Source organism: Lycium barbarum, chromosome 12 (assembly GCF_019175385.1).
Source record: "Lycium barbarum isolate Lr01 chromosome 12, ASM1917538v2, whole genome shotgun sequence".
NCBI classification, from domain to species: Eukaryota; Viridiplantae; Streptophyta; class Magnoliopsida; order Solanales; family Solanaceae; genus Lycium; species Lycium barbarum.
In genome coordinates this window covers 75,091,305-75,115,778 of record NC_083348.1, presented here as the reverse complement: position 1 = coordinate 75,115,778, position 24,474 = coordinate 75,091,305, and the positions used below count along the sequence as shown (strand labels likewise).

The window sequence follows — 24,474 nt, the reverse complement described above, 5'->3', positions numbered from 1 at the left end:
AATTCTTCTTGTATTAATTCTATGTCCATAAGGGTTGACTCAGTAGTTTCATTTTCATCTAGAGTGTTTTCTTCTTCTATGTCTCTTTGTGATGTATAATTATAATTAGTAAATCTTATAGATGTCTCTCCTCTAGAATTAGTGTACATTAGGTGTGACTCTGGCTGTAGAATCTTCTTTCTACTAAAGTCTTCTAATTTCCATTCTAACCCTGCGTATTCTTCAGGATTTATTTTTATAGGTTTAATTAAATTTATTCCTCTATTTCCCATTAATTCTACGACATCTTCTACTTTAATTTAAACTTAGTATTACTATTATTCGTCATTTTTCCTAAAAATCCTATGCACATTAATAAATTATTACCATTACACATTTCTTCGTATCCTTTAGTCTGTATTCCTATTTTTATATGTTTTCCAAATTCTGCTAAATTCATTATAAAGTCTGGACTAATATAAAAAATTCCTCCATTATTTGTCATATCTACCTCTGTTATTCCGATTATTGACTTCTTCATGTCTGACCATCTATCATCATAAATTACTATTAAGACTTTAGTTCCTAAATTTTTTCTAGTTAATCCTATTACTATTAATCCCATATGCATTAGCGTCCTTCCAGTATTTTTTATTTGTCTTAAAGCTTCTGGATTTATTAGATTTATAGTAGTAACTTTAGTTCCTATGACTGACAACTGTTCTTCTCTATAATGTCTATATAATTGTGATGTTCTTGAAAACTGTCCCATGTTGTATAAAGTCTTTGGATTTAATAGTTTTAATTGATTTTGTTGGAAAATCTGTATGTCTCGGTCTACATCTATTACCCCACTTAACTGTTGGTTGTTTTCCTCTGGTGTTCTTCTACTTAAAATTCTTGATAAGAAATTATTACCTATTCTATTATCTGAAAAACTTACTCTTGGTCTTTCTTGCCTTTCTGATCCTCCTTCATTTCTTGATCTAATTGGAAGAAGGTCCATTTTTGTGTTTTTCTAGTTATTTTGACTTTTTCTTTTTGAGGTGTTATTTCTACCTTTTTTAATGGTCTATTAATTCTTCACTTCTTTATTTTTAGTGGTCTCTTTATTTTTCTCTTTTTGTTGTTCACTTAACAACCGAACGCGCTCACTTATTAATTCTAACCTTGGATACAGGTTAGTATATATATATATATATATATATATATATATATATATATAGACACTAACCTGTAATTAAATAAGATACAAGAACAAGATTGTATATCGCAAAATTCACCTTGTTTCTAGTCAACAGAATACTTCCCTGTACTCAAAGCTCGTTAATTAGTTTGCAATGTATATTCTAATATAAAAGCTTTGTATCAATAATAGAATGTTTATTTTGTGGAGAACTTTACATTACTAATTGCAACTCTATAATCCTAATACAACGATTGCCCATTTCATAACGCCCGGAAAAGCTAGCTTGATCAAGGATTGGGTTGGAGAGGTGGAAGAAAGTGATCGAGATGGACTTAAATTTTTTGCTGTGAACCGTATGCTATGAGAGTGGTACATATAATAAATTTCATATAATTATACGCGTGTGGCTTATAGGAGAATCCATATATTGAATTGGTATGGTACGAATTTGGAAATAAAAGTATGTGTGTTAAAATTACACGAATAAACTTAATTAATTCGTGACTTATGGTGCACTAATATTTTTATATATTTACCATTCATTCATGAACTATGACCTATCGCATAACAATTATATTATAGCTTACGTAACATTTCTGAGAACCGAACGATCTCACGAAAGATCAGTTTAAAGCCAACAAAAGAACGATTAAGGAGCAATATAAATCAAGAAAATTACATTTTCTCAGTCTGTGAGTTAAAGTTGCGTTGATTTCATGGAGCTTATATTCCCAACAAAAGCATCTAATTAATCAAGTGGCTCAATTCGCAATAGAAAACATGTAGTAATTAATTGAGGAGATAATCTTTTATATCATTGCACAAATCCAAATACGCATGTGTGTGTTCCCCCATTTTGTGGCAGCTCAGGATTTCAATGAAGATCTTTTCTGTTAAAAAATGTGATTATCTTGAAAACAATCTTGTTTCAGACTTTAGTAATAAAGAAATATTTACTAAGTACTACTTTATTATTATATTATCAATTTTAGGTTGAATATTAAAATAGTGTCGCATCTTTTAATGTTCTATCATCAGCTAATTTTTTCTAAAGAAAGCTTATTATAGGAAACAGAAAAAGGATCTTCCTAGTGACAGACAAACACAACGAGACCAATGGCTCGACAAATTTTGACCCTAAACCATCAAGTGGTATTATTTGATTTGTATTCGTTTAATCAAATAAAAGATCTACTCGAAACTATACAAGTACCATTCATTACGTTATACAGAATGGAAAATTTTAATCATTGAAGTTTTTAATTCTTGCATTGCCAACCCTCTCAAGTTAATTTTGACCATTTCAGAACCTCCTCATCAAAGAGAATAACATAGTACGATTGTTTTATATAACATAAGATGAATCTCAAGCTGAAAACATTAGATAACCAGTAAATAAATATATCTCATCACCTAATTTATCAATTTCAACCCTTTCTTTTTTTTTTTTCTGCAGAAATTTCAAACCGTCTACCAACCCAATGTTTATCTTCAATTTAAATTTTATCAAGTCACTGGTAACTCAAAATACTAAAATGAAAATGGTTATCGATGGGTGATATTGATGACCCTCCAATAAATTTTTCCTAGTTAGTAACTGTATGTAGGTGGGAAGACATACTTGATGCTGAAGTTAGGTGCTCCCTCACTAAACCACACCTATAGGGAACAAAATAGGGTGGCTGGTCTTCTAGCCAAGGAGGGGGCAAAGAAAAAACTTTTTTGATAAGACTAGATTTTAGACAGTTCTTCCAGTGTTTGTCATCAATGCTGTGGGGGAAGACATTGTAGAAACTGTATTCAGTAGAACTACCTCAGTCTGTAATAGTAGTAGGAACCACAACCATGCAAGGTCCGACCTTGCCTCCAAACCCTGATTTTGCTAACGACTAATATATATAAAATGTATCTTGTTTACCAAAAAAAGAAATTTTCCTAATTAGTGGCACGAGTTTGATTTTCATTTTGGCAAAATCTGTCCCAAAAGTTCATGTACTTTTAGGAAAAATAACATATGAAATAATATAGTTATTCAGTTGTCTTGAAAAACATATATTCAGAGATATATCACGTATCTAATTTTTACCGTTTGAAAAGCTCTTATTTTTAAATTAGAAAAAGGAAGAAGAAAAATAGATTTGAAAGGGTTTACTTAATTAATAAACATAGAAATGGGATTCTTTCAATTATGTCACTTCCGCCAATCTTAATTACCGGCAATAGCTCAAATGTACGAAACTTATTACATCATACGTTTAGTATATGTATATTAATATATTATAAGTATAGCATATGTATATTATATGTATATTAAATATAAATATACAAAATCTATAAATTTGCTGGCTATTTCATAAACTAGATCACCCAAAAATATTGAGCGATAATTATCCCAATAAATGTGCTAAGAATGTCTAACATGACAAGGTGTGTTTCCTAGTCCACGGGACAAGTGCCTATTTCACCTAATAGAAGTTCACGGTACGCTATATACTCAACTAGATATAGGGTTTTGCAAATTTTAAGCCTTTTCTTTTTAGGATGTAACTGTTTTCTAAAACGTCTTAATTTGTTGTTGTCAAAATGTAAAATTGGGGTGAAAAGCGTGCTGGACTAGACTCCTAGCTAGGTAGAGTTTTCTTTTGAAACTACAGTCAATGTTAAAGCAAGTTCATAAAAGAAGTCGACGTTATCTTCTTTAATGTATAGTTCAAATTAGTTCAAACAACTATGAACGACAGCCGCTTCATTTGAACTAATTCAATATCATAAAAGTAAGGTTTTCTATTTTGGATGGCGTCCTCATGACCAAGAATGCATAATTCTACCCTGAATTCATAATTTCCAAGCTGAATATGATTGTGTTCCGTATTTATCACTAAGAAAAAATTGTCGATTTGACCTTCTTCGAAATTGTGTCCAACAGAAAAATACTAATCATGTGGGCCATTTATTAGTATACCACTAACCAAAAAATAATAGTATCTTTATTAGTGCATATAACTTATTTGGAACCATTTTGGACAACAACTAGGATAATAATGAAAAAGGAAATAAAACAAACAAATTGTTATAAATCAACTAAATGTGGATGTCCCTTCCGTAACATTTTAGTTTATTTATGAATGGATTTAATAGACTAGTTAATAGATTGTAACATTCGGATGGAATTCTACTTTATACAAATGTGTATTTCTAGTCCTACAAGAAGATATAAGAAACACACTTGAAGAGACTTGAACATACTTAAATAAGAAGAAAGTCTTCTTCTCCTCTCTAAATCTTTGTCTACATTTCTTGTCTTATATTATTCTTATTTTACAGCATGTTATCAGCAGGAGACTCTACCGTCTAAAGAAATTTTCGAAGGCTACGGTACTATTTTTCTTATCTCCATTTTATGGCTAACCCCACGAAACTTGAGTTTGTAGTCCTTGATATTTCGGGTCTTGGAGACCCAATAAAGAAAAAAATAAAGCATACAACCAAGAAAATGCCAAGGCTATGATATGCTTGCGTCATCACCTTGATGAGGCCCTGAAGATTGAATATCTTACTATTAAGGATCCACTCGTTTTATGGAAAAAATTGAAAGAAAGGTATGACCACCTGAAGATGGTCTTCCTCCCAAAAGCGTGACACGAATGGATCAATCTAAGGCTACAAGATTTCAAGTCAGTTACAAAGTACAATTCTGAGATGTTCAGAATCACCTCTATATGGACACTATGTGCAGAGACGATTAGTGATTCTGATAAGCTGGAAAAGATGTTCTCCACCTTTCATGCCTCGAATGTGCTCCTGTGACAGCAATAGCGAGAGAAAGGTTTCACAAAGTATTGTGATTTGATTGCTCACTTCTTGTGGCTGAACAAAATAATGATTTGCTGATGAAAAATCACAAGAATCGGCCTGCTGGCGCCGCACCATTCCCCGAAGTGAATGAGGTGTACGCCCACTACTCTAGGCGTGGAAAAGGTCATGGCCCCAGTCGTGCTCGTGCTCGTGATAGTGGTTGTGGTCGTGATACTGGTCAAGGAAGAAATTCTTCTCTTGGTGTTAATCATTCATCAAAGAAGAATCACTACCAGAAAGGGAAAAATAAGGATGATAGGCATGAAGTGCCAGAAGCACGTGGCTCAGAAAATAAATGCTATCGATGTGGTGGAAGTGGACACTGGTCACATACCTGTCGTACGACAAAACACTTGGTTGAGCTTTATCAGGCATCAATGAAAAGGAAAGAGAAAAATCCTGAAGCTAATTTTATCTCTGAAAATCAAGTTGACATCACACACTTGGATGTAACAGATTTCTTTGAGAGAAGGAAAGATAGATCACTTGATTGGTGATGGATCTGTTGTTAGAGGTGATTGAGTAGTTTTATTTTAATTTTTTCTAGTTGTAGTAACTAGTGTATAAATGATCATGTAACATTAGTTGTTTACATGAGTACTAGCTTTTCAATTAGCATTAATTTGTCTAGTCAGATTATTATGGTTAGTTGTTAATGAAATCTATTCATTTTGTTTTGATTAGATACTACTAGTTTTGGTATTCTGTTTCTGAATGTTTCGTTGAAAAAAAACAAACAGGAGGGATCACTAGTTAACTTCTTTGTTATTTATAGTATGAGGTATGAACTAGAAAAGAGTAATTTTCATTGAAAGTGAGGAATTGGATCCCACGTCATATTTATGTAATGTTGTAAACATTTGATTAGAAAAAGAAAAAAATGGGCCATCATGTTCTGGTAGACTAAGAAAGGGACATGCATTGATTATCTGGAGTGTGAATTATGTATATTTTATTTACCAATAGTTAAGAATATGAGAAGAGTTCTATTACATGATGAAAACTTTTCTAGGCAGAGGACCTATTTCTCATTACATCATGTCTCATGTCATTGTTGTTCTTTCAAATACTACTCTTGAATTATCGTATGTCTAATATTATCCAACCATTAAATGACTTGTTTACTATGTGTGGTTGATATTAATTCAACTTAACTATTACTTGATCAGGCCTCATTTGTTTTCATTAAGATTAAGACGTCGGAATCTGAATGCATATCTGAATGATTAAGATGTTGTCTCTAGGTCTGAACACTGAACGATTAAGACTGTTTGTTTTTCAATATCTGAATGTGTATAATGTATTTATTTAAACATAATAAATATACAATTCAAATTAAAAAGTAACTAAATAGTAGAAAATAAATACAAATATAATAAAAAATATATTATTTGATAAAAAAAAAACATTTATGTTCACTAGTAATGGTGGAGATGTTTTGTAGTCGTGATGGGTGGTGAGTGGTGGTGGAGGGGTGAGTGAGTGGTTAGGGTGAGGGGTGAGGGGTGGGAGGTACTAGAGGTGAGGGTGGGGTTGGTGGGGAGTGGGGGTGGGGTAACTATATAGTAGGAAAAAAATACAAATTTAATAAAAAAAATATATTATTTGATTAAAAAAAACACATTTATGTTCACTGGTAATGGTGGAGATGTTTTGTAGTCGTGGTGGGTGGTGAGTGGGGGTAGAGGGGTAAGTGAGTGGTTGGGGTGAGGGAGGAAGGTACTGGAGGTACGGTTGGTGGGGGTGGGGGTAAGGTGGGGTTAGTGGGGAGTGGGGGTGGGCTTGGTGGTGAGAGGTGGGGGTAGTGGGGAGTGGGGGTGGATGGTGTGGGGTAGGGGTTGGTGGTGGAGAGTGGGGATGGGTGATGTGGGGTAGGGATTAGTGGTGGGAAGTAGGGATGGGTGGTGTGGGGGTGGTGTGGGGTGGGATTGGTGGTAGGGTGGGTGGGTGGTGGGGTAGGGTTGGAGTGGAGAGTGGGTGGGTTTGGGGTTGAGGTGGAGGGTTGGGGTTGGGGTTGGAGCTAGCGATAAAAAAAGTTTCATACAAAAATGTCTCTTAATGATATTAAGACGTGATTCAAGATCCTAATGATTAAGAGCCCGTTTGAATTGGCTTATAAGTTGCTTATAAGCTGTTTTTAGCTTTTTTGAGTGTTTGACTGGCCAGCTTAAAGTCATTTTGTGCTTAAAATAAGCTCAAAAAAATAATTGGGCTCATTTGACTTAGCTTATCTAAAGCAGCTTATAAGCTGAAAACAGCTTATAAGCCAAAAAAAAAAATAAGTTAGACTACCCCAACTTTTTTTTTTTTAGTTTATAAGCTGCAAACAACTTATAGGCATAAGCCCATCCAAACAGGCTCTAAGACCTATTCAAACCCAATAAGTGTTTAGATCTTAATGCAAACAAATGCACTTAATGGCTTAATGGCTGAACCATTCAGATTCAGACCTCCAATAAGTGCAAACAAATGAGGCCTCAGTCTGCAAATAGTTTTAATAAGGAAATTAATGGGTATCACTGGACTGTAACATTAAATTATTACATTGACCTTGTAAATTAGAAAATATGCCTATGTGATTATTGATTTGGATCATTAAATTGAAACATTATATTGGAGTAAAGTTTCAGTTGTGTGTACAATATTATTGGTTGGTATTTATTTTTATAGGAAGTACTAATATTTGATAGAGTATTTATTTTACTTTGTGTGTCATTCCATTTGAAGATATGGATAACTTTCAGAGTAAGCTTAGATTAAAATCCAGTTATGAAGAAATCAGTTTTATTGATTCTGCTACTACACACACGATATTCAAAGACAATATTTTTCTCATTTACTTATGGGTAAGGCAAATGTTAATACCATTTCTGGTAGTACTAATTTGATAGAAGGCTCCGGAAGAGCCATCATAATTTTGCCTAAGGGGACAAAACTTGTTATAAACGATGCTATGTTCTCTCTTAAGTCCCGAAGGAACTTACTAAGTTTTAAAGATATCCGTCAAAATGGATACCACATTAAAACAATGGATGAGATGAATCTTGAATTTATTGGTATCACCAAGGATGTCTCTGGCCAGAAAGTTGTTACAAAAAAGTTTCTTGCTCTGTCTTCTAGCTTATATTGGACAAAAATTGATGTGATTGAGGCACACTCTGTAGTAAACCAGAAGTTTACTGACTCCAATACGTTTGTACTTTGGCATGATCGACTGGGACACCCAGGATCTATAATGACGAGACGAATTATAGAAAATTCAAATGGGCATCCATTAAAGAACCTGAAGATTCTTTTAAATAATGAATTTTCTTGTCCTTCTTGTTATCAAGGCAAGTTAATTATAAGGCATCACCTATAAAGGTTGGATTTGAATTGTCACGCCCCGAACCATGGCATAAACATAACACGACACTCGGTGCCTAACTGCATATGACAGAGCGAATCCATAGGCTGGCTGAATCAACATGTGATATCAAAACATGCTAAAATAAGGAAATAAGACTACCACATGCTGATCTATTAAAGAAGTCTGGCTGCAATTTATAAAATACGAAAATACTGTTTAAGTCTAAATATCTTAAATTAATGCCAACAAGGCTAACACATCAAAGTCTGCTAATATATGACTGACTAGACTATGTCTATGAAGCCTCTAATGAATACTAAAAAAATAATTGTCTAAAACTAGAAAGACTAAAAGCAGGATAACGTCCCGAAGGAACTGGGGCTCACCACGCAGCTGATACGAGCAGTCCTAGCTAGCTGGATCGTCAACCTGTATATCGTTGCCTGCATCTCAAGCAAATAAAAAAGGACATCAACACATTTTAATTGTATTGGTATGTAAAACAAACTGAAAGAAAAAACTGTAAGTACTAAAACTGAAATTGATAACTGAACTGAACAAGTGAAGTAAAGATATGAATACTTCCTGTTTCTGAATGAAGAATCACTTGTATAACTGTAAATATAAACTGTGGCCTAGGGCCCAAATAATGTACACAAAAATTGTGGCCTCAGGCCCAAGCAATACGTATGCATAAACTATGCCCTAGGGCCCAAAAATACAGATACATGTGATCAACATTAAGCAATTTATGATACTGAGACTGAGCTATAACTGATAGCATGATAATTGTTTCTGATTATAAAACTTAAGTCAATAATTGATTATAAGCTGATTGAGACTCAAGTGATGTCAATACACAAGTCTATAATGATTACGTACTGAGTTCATGATTTTCAAAATGATAACCATGAACGAATTATGAAACTATAACCCTAGAAGATAACAGTTCTACAACTATTCAAGACACTAGGGCTAAACTGTATTCTGAGTTAAATTACTGATAAGCATGTAGAATGAGGCGTAGGGAGAATCATGAAAATTCCCTAACGTAGATAGTTAGCCTCACATACCTGTATATGCTCCAAAATTTGCAACAAAGGTCTGAACTTTGAGAAGAATCCGAAAAGCCTAAGTCTTGAACCCTTATATGAGTTTTCTTGAAAACCCTAGGTTAAAAACAATGAAATATTGCTTAATGTTCATAGATATATGTTAGAATCCATTTGGAATAGGTTAGGATTGTTTACCTTAGTGTTCTTGGTGATGGAGGAGGAGAGCAGGTTGTTCTAGGGTTCAGGAACTTGAAAATAAGAAAATAAAATTGAGTCCACGTATTTATATTGTTCACTGAAGCGGGCGAAGTACGGGGGCCAAGTACGTCCCGTAATTTGAAGTACGGCCCGTACCTGGAATGTCAAATTCCAGTGAGTAGCTAATTTTCCTGGCGAAGTACGGGACAGAAGTACGTCCCGTCCTTCCAAGTGCATCCCGCACTTGGATCCCGTACTTTGAAGTACGACCCGCACTTGAAAGGACTTTGAAGTACGACCCGCACCTGAAAAATTCCAATTTCCAGCTCCAACACTTCTGTCTGATTTTTCTTAGTCTAGAATCTTGGTCAAAGCTTAAGTTAAAGGTCTGAGGTATTACATGAATCCCCTTAATTTTTGAAACGTATACATGGGGATATTTGTGGACCTATTCACCCACCTAGTGGATCATTTAGCTATTTTATGGTCTTAATAGATTTTTCTTCTAGATGGTCTCATGTGTGCCTACTAACATCTCGCAATCTGGCGTTTGCGAAATTATTGGTACAAATAATTCGATTACGGGCACAGTTTCCTGATAATCTGATAAAATCTATTCGCCTTGATAATGCTGCAGAGTTTTCCTCCCAAGCATTTAATGATTATTGTTTATCAATTGGGATAAGAGTTAAACACCTTGTAGCTCATGTTCACACCCAAAATGGCCTTGCAGAGTCATTAATTAAACGTCTGCAGTTGATTGCAAGACCATTACTTATGAAAACGAGGTTGCCCACGTCTGTTTAGGGTCATGCTATTTTGCATGCAGTAACACTTGTTTGTCTAAGACTGACAAATTATCATAAATTTTCTCCGCTGCAATTGGTTTTGGGTCAAGAACCTAATATATCCCATCTAAGAATTTTTGGATGTGACGTATATGTGCATGTAGTGTTACACCTCGGAACTTTGGGTTGCTCAGCGATGAATGAACTAACGTAAGTTAAGGTGTACATGATGTCCCTACAAATAACAAGGGATGTTTAATAATTCTAATTAAGATTCCAAAGAAGTTAGAGGCAAGGGAGAAAAATTCGTCAAATGAAACTCCACTGCAGTTCTGCGAAAGGGGGGTTCGACGGTCGTTCTTTGTACCGTCGGACGAGTCGACGTTTCGTCGATTGTGCCGTAGAATTGAGCTAGAGTGAACACCATTCGACGAAAAGATCGACGCTCCGTCGATCAGTTCGACGGACCGTCCTTCTCACCGTAGAATGAAAGGAAATGAAAGGTTGCTCACTGGAAATTTAACGACTTCGACGACCAGATCGACGCTCCGTTAATCCGATTGACGCTTCGTCGATCGTACCGTATATCATGGTCGGGACAGATTTCATGATTTATATTAGAGGACCCAAGTTCATTTTATTTTCATTTCATTTCCACTCTCCTCTCTTCAAGAAACCTCTAGAACTTTCTCCATCATTCATCCACAAGAATTCAAGGGAAAACCATGATCAACTACACCCAATCCATGAAAGCAAGTGTATGAGACCTAGTAAAAGTTCATCTACACTAAGAAAACTCAAGGGAAGTGAGTTAGGGTTTTGGTGCAAGAAGCGAAATTCCACTCAAAGGTTGTTCATTCATCATCCAAGGTGAGTTTTATGATCATTTCATGCTGTCTAAGGTATTGAAAGTTAAAAACACTTGGATTGTAGAAAGATATAGAAAATGGGTCACAAATGTGGGAATAGTGTTATTGTTGAGTAGTAGTTTGGGGTGAATTACGAATATTGGTATGTTGTGATTATAAGTCCGCTATAAATGACATTTAGAACATGGAATAAGTATTATATACGATAGTGAACTATATCCATGATTATGGAGAAATTGAAGTGAAATTGTGAAATGCGGATAATGTAGGTGAATGATGATTGTTGCCTATTACATTGTGAATGTTGTTATGGATGTTTGGGAGTTGATATATGATATGGAGAAAGTTGTATAAACAAAGGAAATGCTGCCCAATTTTCTGTAGCTTTAGTAAGCACCTTTAAGTAATCGATTAGCTAATGTTAATGCGAATTCTCTTGAAGGTAAAAACGTGGGCATTGAAGGAGAACAAGCAAGCGATAAATTAGTTAAACGAAAAAGGTATGTGAGGCTAGTCCTTTCTTTCTATGGCATGAATCCTATAGCATGACTTTTCCTTCCCCTTCATGAATTTCCTACATTCCGGAAAACTAATAGCCTATGTTCATGAAAAGCCATACGAGATGAGAGACATACTATGAGTTCAATAATGATGATGATGAGTTTAAGTCTAAAGATTCTAGATGTTCATGATATGATGTTCCTATAGAGTTAATGATGTCGTTTATTGTATACACTCACCTTATTTACTATTTCCTTCAAGGTGAGGCAGAATGCTTATAAATGCTCCATAATGGAATCGGGGGTTCACGACCCTATGTCACCCCGATTGAGTATAATTGTCTTAAACTTCCAGTCATGCATTATGGTAATAGTATGATGAGAATATGATAAGTCTATGTTATGTACATGATGATATTACACCGCGCCTATACGGCCGGGCAGCACCACTAAGGCGGGCGGCTTATAGATGATTACACCGTGTCTATATGGCACGGGCAGCACCACTAGTGGGCGGCATGAGATGGTACCCCGGACGCGGGAGGCCTGGACGCAGGCTACTAATTATCACACTGTACCTACATGGATGGGTAGCTTATACATTTATGCATATATGATATGATGATGATTATGAGTAAGACAACATGTATTATTTCTTTTATGATTCACGGTCAGATACAGATTGCTCCTCATTTGATGCATCCTCATTTCATTGATGTTTCATTATTGTTTATGCCTTACATACTCAGTACAATGTTCGTACTGACGTCCGTTTTCTTTGGACGCTGTGTTCATGCCCACATGTAGACAGGGAGGTGATCTTGATCCAGACTCGTAGGAGCTATTAGCTGATTTGAAGAGCACTCCATTTTCCGGAGGTTCCATTGATTATTCTTTTGGTATTTATGTATATGTATGTTTTGGGCACGACGGGGTCCTGTCCCATTCATATGTCTAGTACTCTAGTAGAGGCTCGTAGATGCGCAGTGTGGGTAGTATGGTCTCACAAGTTCCTCATTGTATATATATGGATGTATATTATTTTGATAGCCGAAAGGCTCATGTATATAAGCAAAAATGTTTCAAATGATAATAATTACCATGGTTATGAGCATAGGATGCACGAATGAGAGTAGATGAGTAGTAGAGCGAGTGGTTCTCGGTGGTTAGCCCCGGGTACCCGTCACGGCCCCTAGCCGGGTCGTGACATGTAGCACCACCACTTCACACCAAGATGGATCCCCAAAGAAGATTAGGAATATATGTTGGGTTTGAATCGCCCTCTATTATTCGCTACCTTGAGCCATTACCTTGAGCCATTAACAGGAGATTTGTTCACTGCTCGATTTGCAGATTGTCGATTTGATGAGACAATTTTCCCAAAATTAAGGGGAGAGAATAATGAAATAAAAAGGAAAATTTTGTGGAATAATCCATCATTATCTTATCTTGATCCATGCGCTTCTATTTGTGAGCAAGAGGTCCAAAAGATTATTCACTTGCAAAAAATAGCAAATCAAATGCCAGACATATTTACAGATTTGAAAAAGATTACCAAATCACATATCCCTACAGAGAATGTCCCAATTCACATTGATATCCCTGTAGGACCATCTACTAGTGTTATAGCAAGTGAGTCCAAAGCACGCCTGAAACGTGGTAGACCATTGCGTTCTAAGGCTCGAAATCCTAGAAAAATAAAAATAAATGGTCAAGATGACACTACGAAAAGAACCTCATAAAGAAATTCAAGATTTGAACAATATTGATATTCTTGAAGAAATCAATGAGCATGAGACTCGAGAAAATGAGGAAATATCAATTAATCCAATTGATGTTGGGACTAATTTGAATCGATTGGAAATAAATATGGATTATGTCTTTGCTTATAACGTTGCAACAAGAATTATGCAAGACAGTGAGGATCTTGAACCCCAATCTATTAAAGAATACCGAGAAAGATGTGATTGGCCAAAGTGGCAAGAGGCAATTCAATCAGAGTTAAACTCGCTTAACAAACGGGAAGTTTTTGGACCTGTACTCCAAACACCTAAGGGTATTAAACCTGTTGGTTATAAATGGGGTTTTGTGCGAAAAAGAAATGACAAAAATGAGATACAAAGATATAAGGCACGCCTCGTTGCACAAGGATTTTCACAAAAGCCTGGTGTCGATTATGAAGAGACGTACTCACCCGTTATGGATGCAATAACGTTACGTTATCTCATTAGTTTCACTATCCATGAGAGACTTGAGATGCATTTGATGGATGTGGTTACAACCTATCTCTATGGATCACTTGAAAATGAAATATACATGAAAATCTCTGAAGGATTTAAGATGCCTGAAGCATGTAGTTCAAAGACTCGAGAAATGTATTCAATTAGATTGCAAAGATCATTGTATGGTCTGAAGCAATCCGGACGCATGTGGTATAACCGTCTTAGTGAGTATTTGTTGAAGGAAGAATATACAAATGATGTCATTTGCCCATGTATTTTTATAAAGAAAACAATATCGGAGTTTGTTGTACTTGTTGTATATGTTGACGACATAAACCTTATTAGAACTCCTGCAGAGCTCAAAAAGGCAATTGGTTATTTAAAGAAGGAATTTGAAATGAAAGATCTTGGAAAGACAAAATTATGCCTTCGTTTGCAAATTGAACATTTGACAAATGGTATCTTTGTCCATCAATCTGCCTATACAGAGAAAGTGTTGAAATGATTTTATATGGATGAAGCACATCCATTAAGTACTCCCACGGTTGTTCGATCACTTGATGTGAATAAAGATCCATTCCGATCTCAAGAAAAGAATGAGGAAATTCTTGGTCCTGAAGTACCATATCTTAGTGCAATTGGTGCGCTAATGTATCTTGCCAATGCAACAAGGCCTGACATATTATTTTTAGTTAATGTGTTAGCGAGATATAGTTGTGCTCCTACAAGGAGACACTGGAACGAAATTAAACACATATTGAGGTATCTCAAAGGGACTATTGATTTGGGCTTATTTATTCTAATAATTGCAGTCCCGATCTTGTTGGTTATGCCGATGCAAGGTATTTATCTGACCCACACAAAGCTAGATCTCAAACAAGCTATGTGTTTATATGTGGGGGTGCTGCTATATCTTGGCGATCTACAAAGCAGTCTATTGTAGCTACCTCATCAAATCATGCTGAGATGATAGTAATTCATGAAGCAAGCTGAGAAGTTGTGTGGCTGAGGTCAATGATACATCTCATTCGAGAAAAGTGTGGTTTGAAATGTGACAAAATACCCACAATCTTACATGAAGATAATGAAGCATGCATTGCTCAATTGAAGGAAGGATTCATCAAAGGAGATAGGACAAAGCGCATTTCACCAAAATTGTTCTTCACATACGAGCTCCGAAACAATGGTGATATCAATGCGCAACAGATTCGTTCAAGTGATATTATGGCTGAATTGTTCACTAAGTCTCTACCAACTATAACTTTCTAGCAGATGACGATATTCTTATCTTATCCATTCACGATGTTTACCTACCTTCGACACACAGGGTGTGTTTGGTATGAAGAAAAATATTTTCAATTTTAATATTTAGTTGGTACAACTTCCTTAAAAATAAGAAAAAAATCTTCCCTAATGGAAATATGAAAAACAAGTTTCATAAGTGGCATTCCAAGTTCATTGTCTTCTCCCTAACCACCCAACGCCCCAAACCCCCAACTCTTGAACAATCCAACCCCCGCCATACCCGAACCCAAAATCTACCCTATCCCACCTTCACAGTGTTTTGCTAAATCATATATAAATATTTTTGCGTACTTACCAAATACTAGAAAATAAGTAAGAAACTCAATTATTTTTTAAAAAAAAAGGAAAATATTTTTTCCTTCATGCCAACACACCCACAGACTATTAAGCAAAATCATTTTCTCTTCTTTTTTTCCCCTTAAATATTCCAAACCACCCGTTATTTTTTGCGTGAAACACATGAACACTCATGTGATGGATGACTTTGGTTCTACTCTGAGGGTAAAATAGTAATTCGTCATAACCATATCATTGTGAATGAAAATAACAAATGCAAATAAATTTCCGATAGTCCACGTCTCTTGTCCGATCTCTACCTTCTTCCCTTATCCAAAAAAACCTCAGAATTCCAGTCCCTAAAGTTTCAATTTCGTCTGTTAAACCCCTAAATTTGACCTGCAATTTGTTGTTGTGGTATTGGCGATGTCATTAGAGGAGCTGGTGAAGTCAATTGAGATGTGGTTGAAGCTAATCAAGAAGCCTCAAGAGTACATTGACCCGACTCTTGACCCGGTTCTGTTAGTTCCGGGTATTGCCGGGTCGATCCTTAACGCTGTTGATAAGAAAACGGGTCGGACCGAGCGGGTTTGGGTCAGGATACTTGGTGCTGATCATGAGTTTTGTGACAAGTTGTGGTGTCGTTTTGACCCTAAAACTGGTAATAATTTCAGTTTTGTGTATTGGATTTTCAAAGGGAATATTGTAGTTATTTATAATTTCTGATGCTAATGCTCTTAAAGGTTGAATTTTCATGTTTATCCCCTTCAAAAAAAAGGGGGGGGGGGGTGGGTGGGAGGCGAATTAGCTCACCAACTTGACTGGGCACGGAGTTTAACAAAGAAGAAGATTTTAAAACTTGTGGTCCTAAATGAGTCACGTATATTTTGTTTAGCTATAAATCATTGCATAAAGGTAAATTATTTTCAAATATAGAAAGAGGCCATTCTTTTTGCCACGGACTAATAAGGAAACACGTTCACATAAATTGAAACAGAGGGAATATTTATGCCACTTAGCCCATATTTTGAGTTTGTTACTCGATTTAGCCCATATTTTGTGTATAAACACCTTTTATATACTAATCCCTACATTTCAAAATGTTTGTTTGGTTTTGATTTGATACGAAGTTTAAGAAAGAGAAGAATTTTTTTGAATCTTGTGATCTTAAACTAAAGATATGTTGAATGTATCAAAATGGCTTTTGATCTTGTGGTTTTAAACATGCTATGTGAAAAGTTGAAATCAAAGAGTAGCCAAAAAAGGAAAGAGCCATTCTTTTTTAAATGGACTAAAAAGGAAAGTATGACGGACATTTTGAAACAGGGGGAGTACATTATGTAGAATGCTTTGCCCCAGGTATAATGTACATTGGGCTACGTGGCGTAACATTTTATGTCGGGCTGTATATTTTTGAAATTTTCTCAAAAAAAAAAAGGGAAGAAGAAGCTGAGTTTTAGGTGTTAATTTTCCTGATTTATCTTTGCCTTTTTGGGTGTTATGCAACAGGTAAAACTGCAAATTTAGATCCTGACACAAGTATTGAGGTCCCGGAAGACAGATATGGACTATATGCTATTGATAATTTGGATCCTGACATGGTTAGCTGCCTTATAGATTATACTATGCGTAGTCATTGTGTTGAAATTGTTAGAAGGCTTATTTATTGATTCATTAGTGCTTATCATTTGTAAACCCGCAAGGGTGGCTCAGTTGGTTGAGCATGGGGCTTTCATAATGGAGGTCTCATGTTCGAAACCCCCTGCCTACAACAGCAGGGGATTTGCCATCTGGGTCGAGCTCGTCGCACGGGGCTTGCCTAGTGCGGGTTATCTCTCCTGTGTGGTTTGCGAGCTATTGCACAGGAGCTGGGTTTACCCTCTGCGCACCCGAAGGGTAGCGGCTGCGGGTTCCCATGTCATAAAAAAAAAAAAATCAGATTGGGGCGGTGCGGAAATTTGTGCCAATGACAAATCCAAATAACTGTTTTGTCTTATTTCAAGAGCTTTCTCACAATCTAAACTATAAAGTAATTATAGATTGGGGTATTACGTGCTGAGTCAGTATAAAGAGGGATGCAAATTGGGATTTGCCAAAGAGAGGGAAGCAACCAAACTGCTTTTCGCTTCTAAGTTCTTGTAAGATCCTAAGTAACATTTATTCTGAATAATGGAGTATTCCTGTAGACTGGTATATGTATTTAAAGGTAATACTTCAAGTCTTCATGCATTGGATTGGTCAGGTGTAGACGTGTAGTAGATCTTCGACTTGATTTTCAGCTAAGAGATTTCCAGTAAGTCCTATCTAGTTAGAGATGGAGCAAGGACAATTAATTTCTTTCATCTATTGATCATGTACTAATCGAAGGGGATAAGTGAATGCATACCAAAGGGGACACATTACGGTATTTAGAAATGAACACAGTAAAAAGTGTGATAATTCATTGAAGACGTCAGCCTGATTTTCTTTTCAGTTCATTGAAAAGATAAAGTTATCACGAAGAGGAGTCATTTTACAAAGTTCCTTACCACTAAGGTTGACACGAGGTAAAATGTAGTAAGATTGGATCCTTGTGATGTTTAGGAAAAATAAACGGTAAGGGGGGCTAGAATGGACTGGGGGCAGGACAAAAGTACTAAAATGCTAAAACCCTCGAGTAGAGGAGAGAACGAAGGGTTTGTGTCGGGCAGCCATTGATCTTTTTCTTAATGATTTTCTAAGTACTAAAGGCAGTAGTAGTTTTATATGCTAAGATATTTAAGAGCCTCAATACAGTAATGACTTTTATGACATCAGAAGTTTGACACTTTGCCTCGTCCTCTTTTGCAGATTATTGGGTCTGATAGTGTGTATTATTTCCATGATATGATAGCTGAGATGCTCAGCTGGGGTTACCAAGAAGGAAAAACACTTTTTGGGTTTGGCTATGATTTCCGCCAAAGCAACAGGTAGCTGCTGGTCATTTTTTTAGATATTCAACATGACTTCCAGTAAAAAAATTCCATGTTTAACTATTTTCCTAATATTGAATATTAGTACTAATTTTCTGTGTTTCTCAATCCTCCTTGAAGAAATGAAGCAGAGATATGTCTTTAAGATCTAATCTCTTTGATAGCAATATTTGGGTGAGGTTAATAACCACATACTGTCAATGTGGTGTTTCTCCATTATCATTACTTGATATTGTTTACTATCTAAATTTAGTTGGTGACTCAGACATTGTTCTGTCTAGTTTGAATTGTTACTGATGTATTATATTATGTGTTTAATTAATACGTTCCATATGTTTATTATTGCTGAAAATTTTCCTTTTTCCTTTTCAATTTTTCTTCAGGCTTCAGGAAACAATGGAGTGTTTTGCTCAAAAGCTAGAATCCATACATACTGCATCAGGAGGCAAAAAGATAAACATCATTAGTCATTCTATGGGTGGTCTTCTGGTTAAATGTTTCATGGCTCTCCACAGTGATGTAAAGCCCCTTTCACCTTTCTTTTGGCTGTTTCTTCTTCACTTCCTAACCATTCGTATTGGCCTAAAAATATTATCTTGTAATGGTTGTATTTGCAGATCTTTGAAAAGTATGTGAAGAATTGGATTGCAATAGCTGCACCATTCCAAGGTAAGTAGCTCTTTTGTCTTTCCTAGTAAGCTGCATTTATCCGAATGATGTCCCCATGCTTTATAGTTAGGCAAGGTATATATTTCAAATTTAACTTTTCTAAGGTTGCTTTATAGTTAGGCAAGGTATATATTTCAAATTTAACTTTTAGTTTTATCTATCTATCCATATACATGTAAGTACAGATACACTTCCAAATCTATATACATGTAAATAAAGATGCTTCCCCCCCCCCCCCACACACACACACACAAAAAAAAAACCCCACTGTTGCCCTCACTCTTTTATTTTTAGGGCCTGGGGGGTGGCTAAGAAAATAGATGTATTACTAATGAAGTATTGCTCACTGCATCGTTGAGCTAGGGAAATGAGTCATGCTAGCTTCCTCATTACATTTTAAATTACGCCGGAGAGCTAAAAGAACTTAAAACATCCATTATTTATATCCCAACTCATTTACATCAGCAACTTTTCAATCAGTCTTTTTTTTCTGTTTCTTAAAAGAAAGGTAACAACTTTTCTGTCAGTATAATTATGCCATTATCAATTTGGTGTGGAACCTAATTTCCAAAAAAAAAAAAAAAAGGTGTGGAACCTTAGACCTGCAGGGGAAAATATCCAATCTCTTAGGCCGTAGTTTTGGAATTGAAATTTAGTGTTTATTTCTTAATTCCTATCTTTCAGTTTCTCGTAACTCAATTGTCCGGGCTCCTTTTTTGTCCTTTTTCTGATAGTAAGCTAATCAATTAGTGGTGCCAACTTTGTTCATGGTGTTCTTTTCTGTCTTACTGTTTTTCAATTGATATTCTGTTTGATGTTATTCGTCTATGTGGTTGATCACATTACAGGAGCACCTGGGTATATTACCTCTGCATTATTGAATGGAACGTCATTTGTGCATGGGTGGGAAGAGAGGTTTTTCATATCAAAATGGAGTATGCATCAGCTGGTTTGTATTTCCGTGCCACTTGAATTGCACTATGATCAATTTTTCCTTCTCTCTTTCCTCAGTCCATTTGCGTGTTTAGATTCCTTGCCCCGTTTTGTAAGCCAATTGAGTACCCTGTTCAAGCATTCTCAAATTAGTCAGTTTTCTTCTTTGTTTCTGCCATCTTCTGGGATTTTGTTGTCTAGATTCTTACGTATTGGTTTTTTTGATAAAGTTAGATTCTTATATATTGTATATGTTGGTCGACGTAAAAATGTAATTAATGATAGGCTGAGGAGTTGCTTTGCATATTTTTGGAGGCTTTAAGTTTCTTAATTTGATTTAACCCACAGTGCTAGTCATACATTATAAGGGGTAGTTTTGGTGATAATATAGTCTCCATTCATCTAATTATGAGGTGTGCCATTTGTCGTTTTCTTGGATAATTTCTTTGATCTATTTATTGGTTAGAATTCAGTTGCATATTATGGCATCCATTGTTGGAATTTGTCTTGCAACATGGGCAAGTGGCTACTTCGTTTATAATTTTGTTAGCAAAATATTACTTTCTCGGATAAATCAGTTACATCTGATATTTGGACTTGCAGTTGATCGAGTGTCCGTCAATATACGAATTAATGGGGTGTCCTGATTTCCAATGGGAACATCCGTCAGTTTTAGAAATTTGGAAGGAAAAATCTAACAGCAATGGAGAATCCACCGTTGTACTTGAGTCTTACTCTCCAATGGAAGCTATATCAGTGTATGAGCTAGCTCTTTCAAACAACAAGGTGAGCTGGCCATGGACTAGTATGTCAAACAATTTATACTGAAAAGCTGGTCAGTTCCTGAGGTCTCCCCATTGCAGGGTTTCTGGATAGGTCATAGACTTATCATCATTTAAGTACAAATGCTTTTTCTTTTTTCCCTCCCTTGAGCCTTCTGTTTTGACCTTGAACCGTACACATTATTATTGTTGTTCTTGTTCTTGTTGTTTCATCTCTTTGGAAGTTGAAGAGGAAACTATAAAATCATTTATCCCTATGTCTTTGCAGGTTAATTATAATGGCGAAAAAATTTCTTTGCCATTCAATCGGGAACTTTTGAAGTGGGCTAACAAGACCCGAGAGATTTTGTGCCATGCAAAGGTTCCTGATAAAGTTAAGTTCTACAACATCTATGGGACCAACAATGAGACGCCACATAGTGTCTGGTACTATTTTCTTTCTTAAATATTTGTCTCTCAATCTTTTACTGTGTATAGTTCAAAATTCATGAGAATCTGGTCACTCAATTGGCTTCTTTGCAGTTATGGAAGTCAGAATGCACCCATTTCTGATCTTCAACAATTACCATTTATCCAGGTAAAATTGTTTTATTTGACTTTGCAATGGGCAGACTAGATACTGAATTATGTAGCTTCATCTTTTCGTATTATGTTTTCACACTGCCTCAGTGACTCGCGTTTTTCTATGTATTTTCACAGTCTAACTACATATCGGTTGATGGAGATGGTACAGTTCCAACAGAATCTGCGAAGGTATACTACATTCTACATTTTGCCTCTTGTAGTCGTGATATGAATCTTTTTATTATTTCACCGCTTGAGAGATCTTCAATAATACTTTAGACCAACTTGTACTTTCTCTTTTGCTTGTCAAATTGGAACCAATGTATCTTCGGACGTGGTATGTGTTGTTTTTAACTTTAAAGGCCTCACAGTTCCTTTCTTGATCTAGTGCTAGATTTTCTGCTTGGACTTGGGATATAGTACGGGGAGAAATGAAAGGACGAAAAGAAAGGCGTATATTTGGTCATACCAGATTCTTTAGCCTAATTCCTTTCATGTATTCTTAACATGTTACGTTAGAGGGTTAATCTGTGATATAAAAATTTCTCATTTGTGTCATCTTTGCCTCTCTAAATTGCTCTTGCTATTAAAGATATTAATTTGCACAGATTTTAGTTTTAGCTATATGCCTATGGTTATATACTTGTATATATCTATGCCGTGCTTGCTTATCAGAGAGAGAGAAAGAGAGAGAGAGATTTTTGCCTTGCGTTGTTTTGTCGAATATCCTTTCATTTCCTGCTTTTGGATGTTGAAATCTGAACAAAGTTCACTTTGAATAAGAGAGCTCTGTTGAAAACTAAGTACCTTCTTGGACCAGGCTGTTGTTCGCCTTTTACTCCTGGTATTGTTAAAAAAAACAAAAAGAGACTATAAACATTCAGACAGTGATGTGCTTACCAGGAAGACATGGATTCTCGATGAATTTCCTCTGGTACCTCAGATGTCTGAGCTAGTGGTGTTTAACGGCTGCCAGCACAATGTTCCTGTCAAAAGGATAAAAAATTGGAAGTAGTTCTTAAAGTTGATTTAAATTTAAAACTGTGGCCACCATTGGATTTTTCAGCTAACCTACCCTGCACAATGGAAGAATTGATCGTTTACTCTGCTTGTATAGCCATCTGATCCTGACAAATGTTAAAGGTATATGGTTTAATGTGCTATCCTTTTTGGCAGGCTGATGGGCTTAATGCAGAAGCTAGGGTTGGAATCCCTGGGGATCACAGAGGAATCATCTGTGACCGCCATGTGTTTAGAGTGGTCAAGCACTGGTTAAGAGCAGATCATGATCCTTATTACAATCCAATCAACGATTATGTTATCCTACCCACTGGATTTGACATTGAAAGGCACCACGAGAAAGGCTTGGATGTAACCTCTCTTAGAGAGGAATGGGAAATTGTTTCAGAAAGCCAGGATGGCGAAGAGAGTGCAGCTAGCAGAAAGCCAAAGGTGGGTTCTATATCTGTCTCTCATGTTGGAGGTGACAAAACTACCTGGGAAGAAGCCCATGCCACTGTCATTGTCCACCCTAAAAGTGAAGGTAAGCAGCATGTTGAGCTAAATGCCATGTCTGTCTCTGCAAGTGCTTGAAACTTAATTTTACCACGAGGTTGAAGGGGCTCCTTTGTGGTGTATCTATCTGCCTGTTCTTGGGGCGATTCGTTCTGTATATACGAACTAGTTGTATTCCTGAACTCTCAAGTGATGAAAAAGCACTGAACATAACCGTGTATATATGTATGTATATGTACATATTAATATAATCAAGTATGTACTGTGGATCAGTCAAATAACTGACTTGGTTTCTTGCTCACTTGTTACTTTAAATACCAATGTCAAATGTGAAACCACTGCATGTCTTGATGATGTAATTTCAACTGTGGTGTAGTTCAAAATTCAGGTTGTTGACTGTTATAGGCTCTGTGAGTCGCTCTCTTTAAGAATCATAAATCTTTGTATGTGTTTGTGAATGAAATTATTTTTCATGAAGAAATCATTTTTTGACGTATGCTAACTGAAAAACATCTGTTTATTTCAAAAGTAAAAAGTTAACTCATTTATTGGGTAAAAGGTCATTTACAAGTACCTCATGTAATGACTAAGAGCCTGTTTGGATTTTTTTTTTTTTTGGCTTATAAGCTGCAAAAACAGCTTATAAGCTGCTTTAGATAAGCTAAGTCAAACGGGCCTAATTATTTTTTTGAGCTTATTTTAAGTACAAAATGATTTTAAGCTGGTCAGTTAAACACTAAAAAAAGCTGAAAACAGCTTATAAGCCAATCCAAACAGGCACTAAGTATTAACTTGGGTTTTTTTTAAATAGATAGTAATGACTAATGTCTAATATCCTTTCATTTCCTGCTTTTGGATGTTGAAATCTGAACAAAGTAACACTTTGAATAAGAGAGCTTTGTTGAAAACTAAGTACCTCATGTAAGTATTACAAGTACCTCATGTTAATATTACAAGTAGATTGTATTACAAGTATTAACTTGGGTTTTTTAAATAGATAGTATTACAAGTACATCACTTTGTGTTGTTTTGTCTAACATACATTGTAATGACTAAGTATTAACTTGGGGTTTTTTAAAACACGGTCTAGACTGAAATTGTATGGAAAAAAAAAATCGGAAAAGGGCCAAAATTACCCCTAGACTTTGAGAAATAGTTTATTTATGTCCTTCGCTATACTATCCAATTATGCTCTTACCGTTATACTATGATTCAGATTTACCCCTAATCTAAATGGTCTGCCATGTGTTCTAATTCTAGACGTTTTGCCCATTTTCCCCCAATAATTTTTTACCCCACCCAAATAAACCCAACCCGTTAACAGCACTAGAAAACGAACAAAAACCAGTAGATGAAATCAACTTGTTCATCTTTCATACTTAGTTTCACAAATTTAGCCCTCCTCTTTCTGGTGCTCTCTTTTGCATGTATAGCCTTAAAAATCCAATCTTGAAAACTACCACAAAATAAAAATT

At 35.8% G+C, this 24,474-nt stretch overlaps 2 protein-coding genes across 2 annotated transcripts; both read left to right on the top strand.

The window, feature by feature from the left end:
• The first annotated feature begins 5,058 nt into the window (after positions 1 to 5,058).
• Positions 5,059 to 5,520, top strand: LOC132624444 (uncharacterized). Its single transcript, XM_060339227.1, has one exon. The coding sequence runs from the start codon at positions 5,059 to 5,061 to the stop codon at positions 5,518 to 5,520; it is 462 nt and encodes a 153-aa protein (XP_060195210.1).
• Positions 5,521 to 15,765: 10,245 nt separating this feature from the next.
• LOC132621227 (lecithin-cholesterol acyltransferase-like 4) lies at positions 15,766 to 23,280 on the top strand. The gene is made up of 11 exons (XM_060335409.1): positions 15,766 to 16,246; positions 17,095 to 17,186; positions 18,415 to 18,533; positions 18,920 to 19,055; positions 19,154 to 19,205; positions 20,054 to 20,154; positions 20,742 to 20,924; positions 21,189 to 21,346; positions 21,443 to 21,497; positions 21,620 to 21,673; positions 22,661 to 23,280. The coding sequence occupies exons 1-11, from the start codon at positions 16,012 to 16,014 to the stop codon at positions 23,075 to 23,077; spliced, it is 1,602 nt and encodes a 533-aa protein (XP_060191392.1). The 5' UTR covers positions 15,766 to 16,011; the 3' UTR covers positions 23,078 to 23,280.
• Positions 23,281 to 24,474: the final 1,194 nt, after the last annotated feature.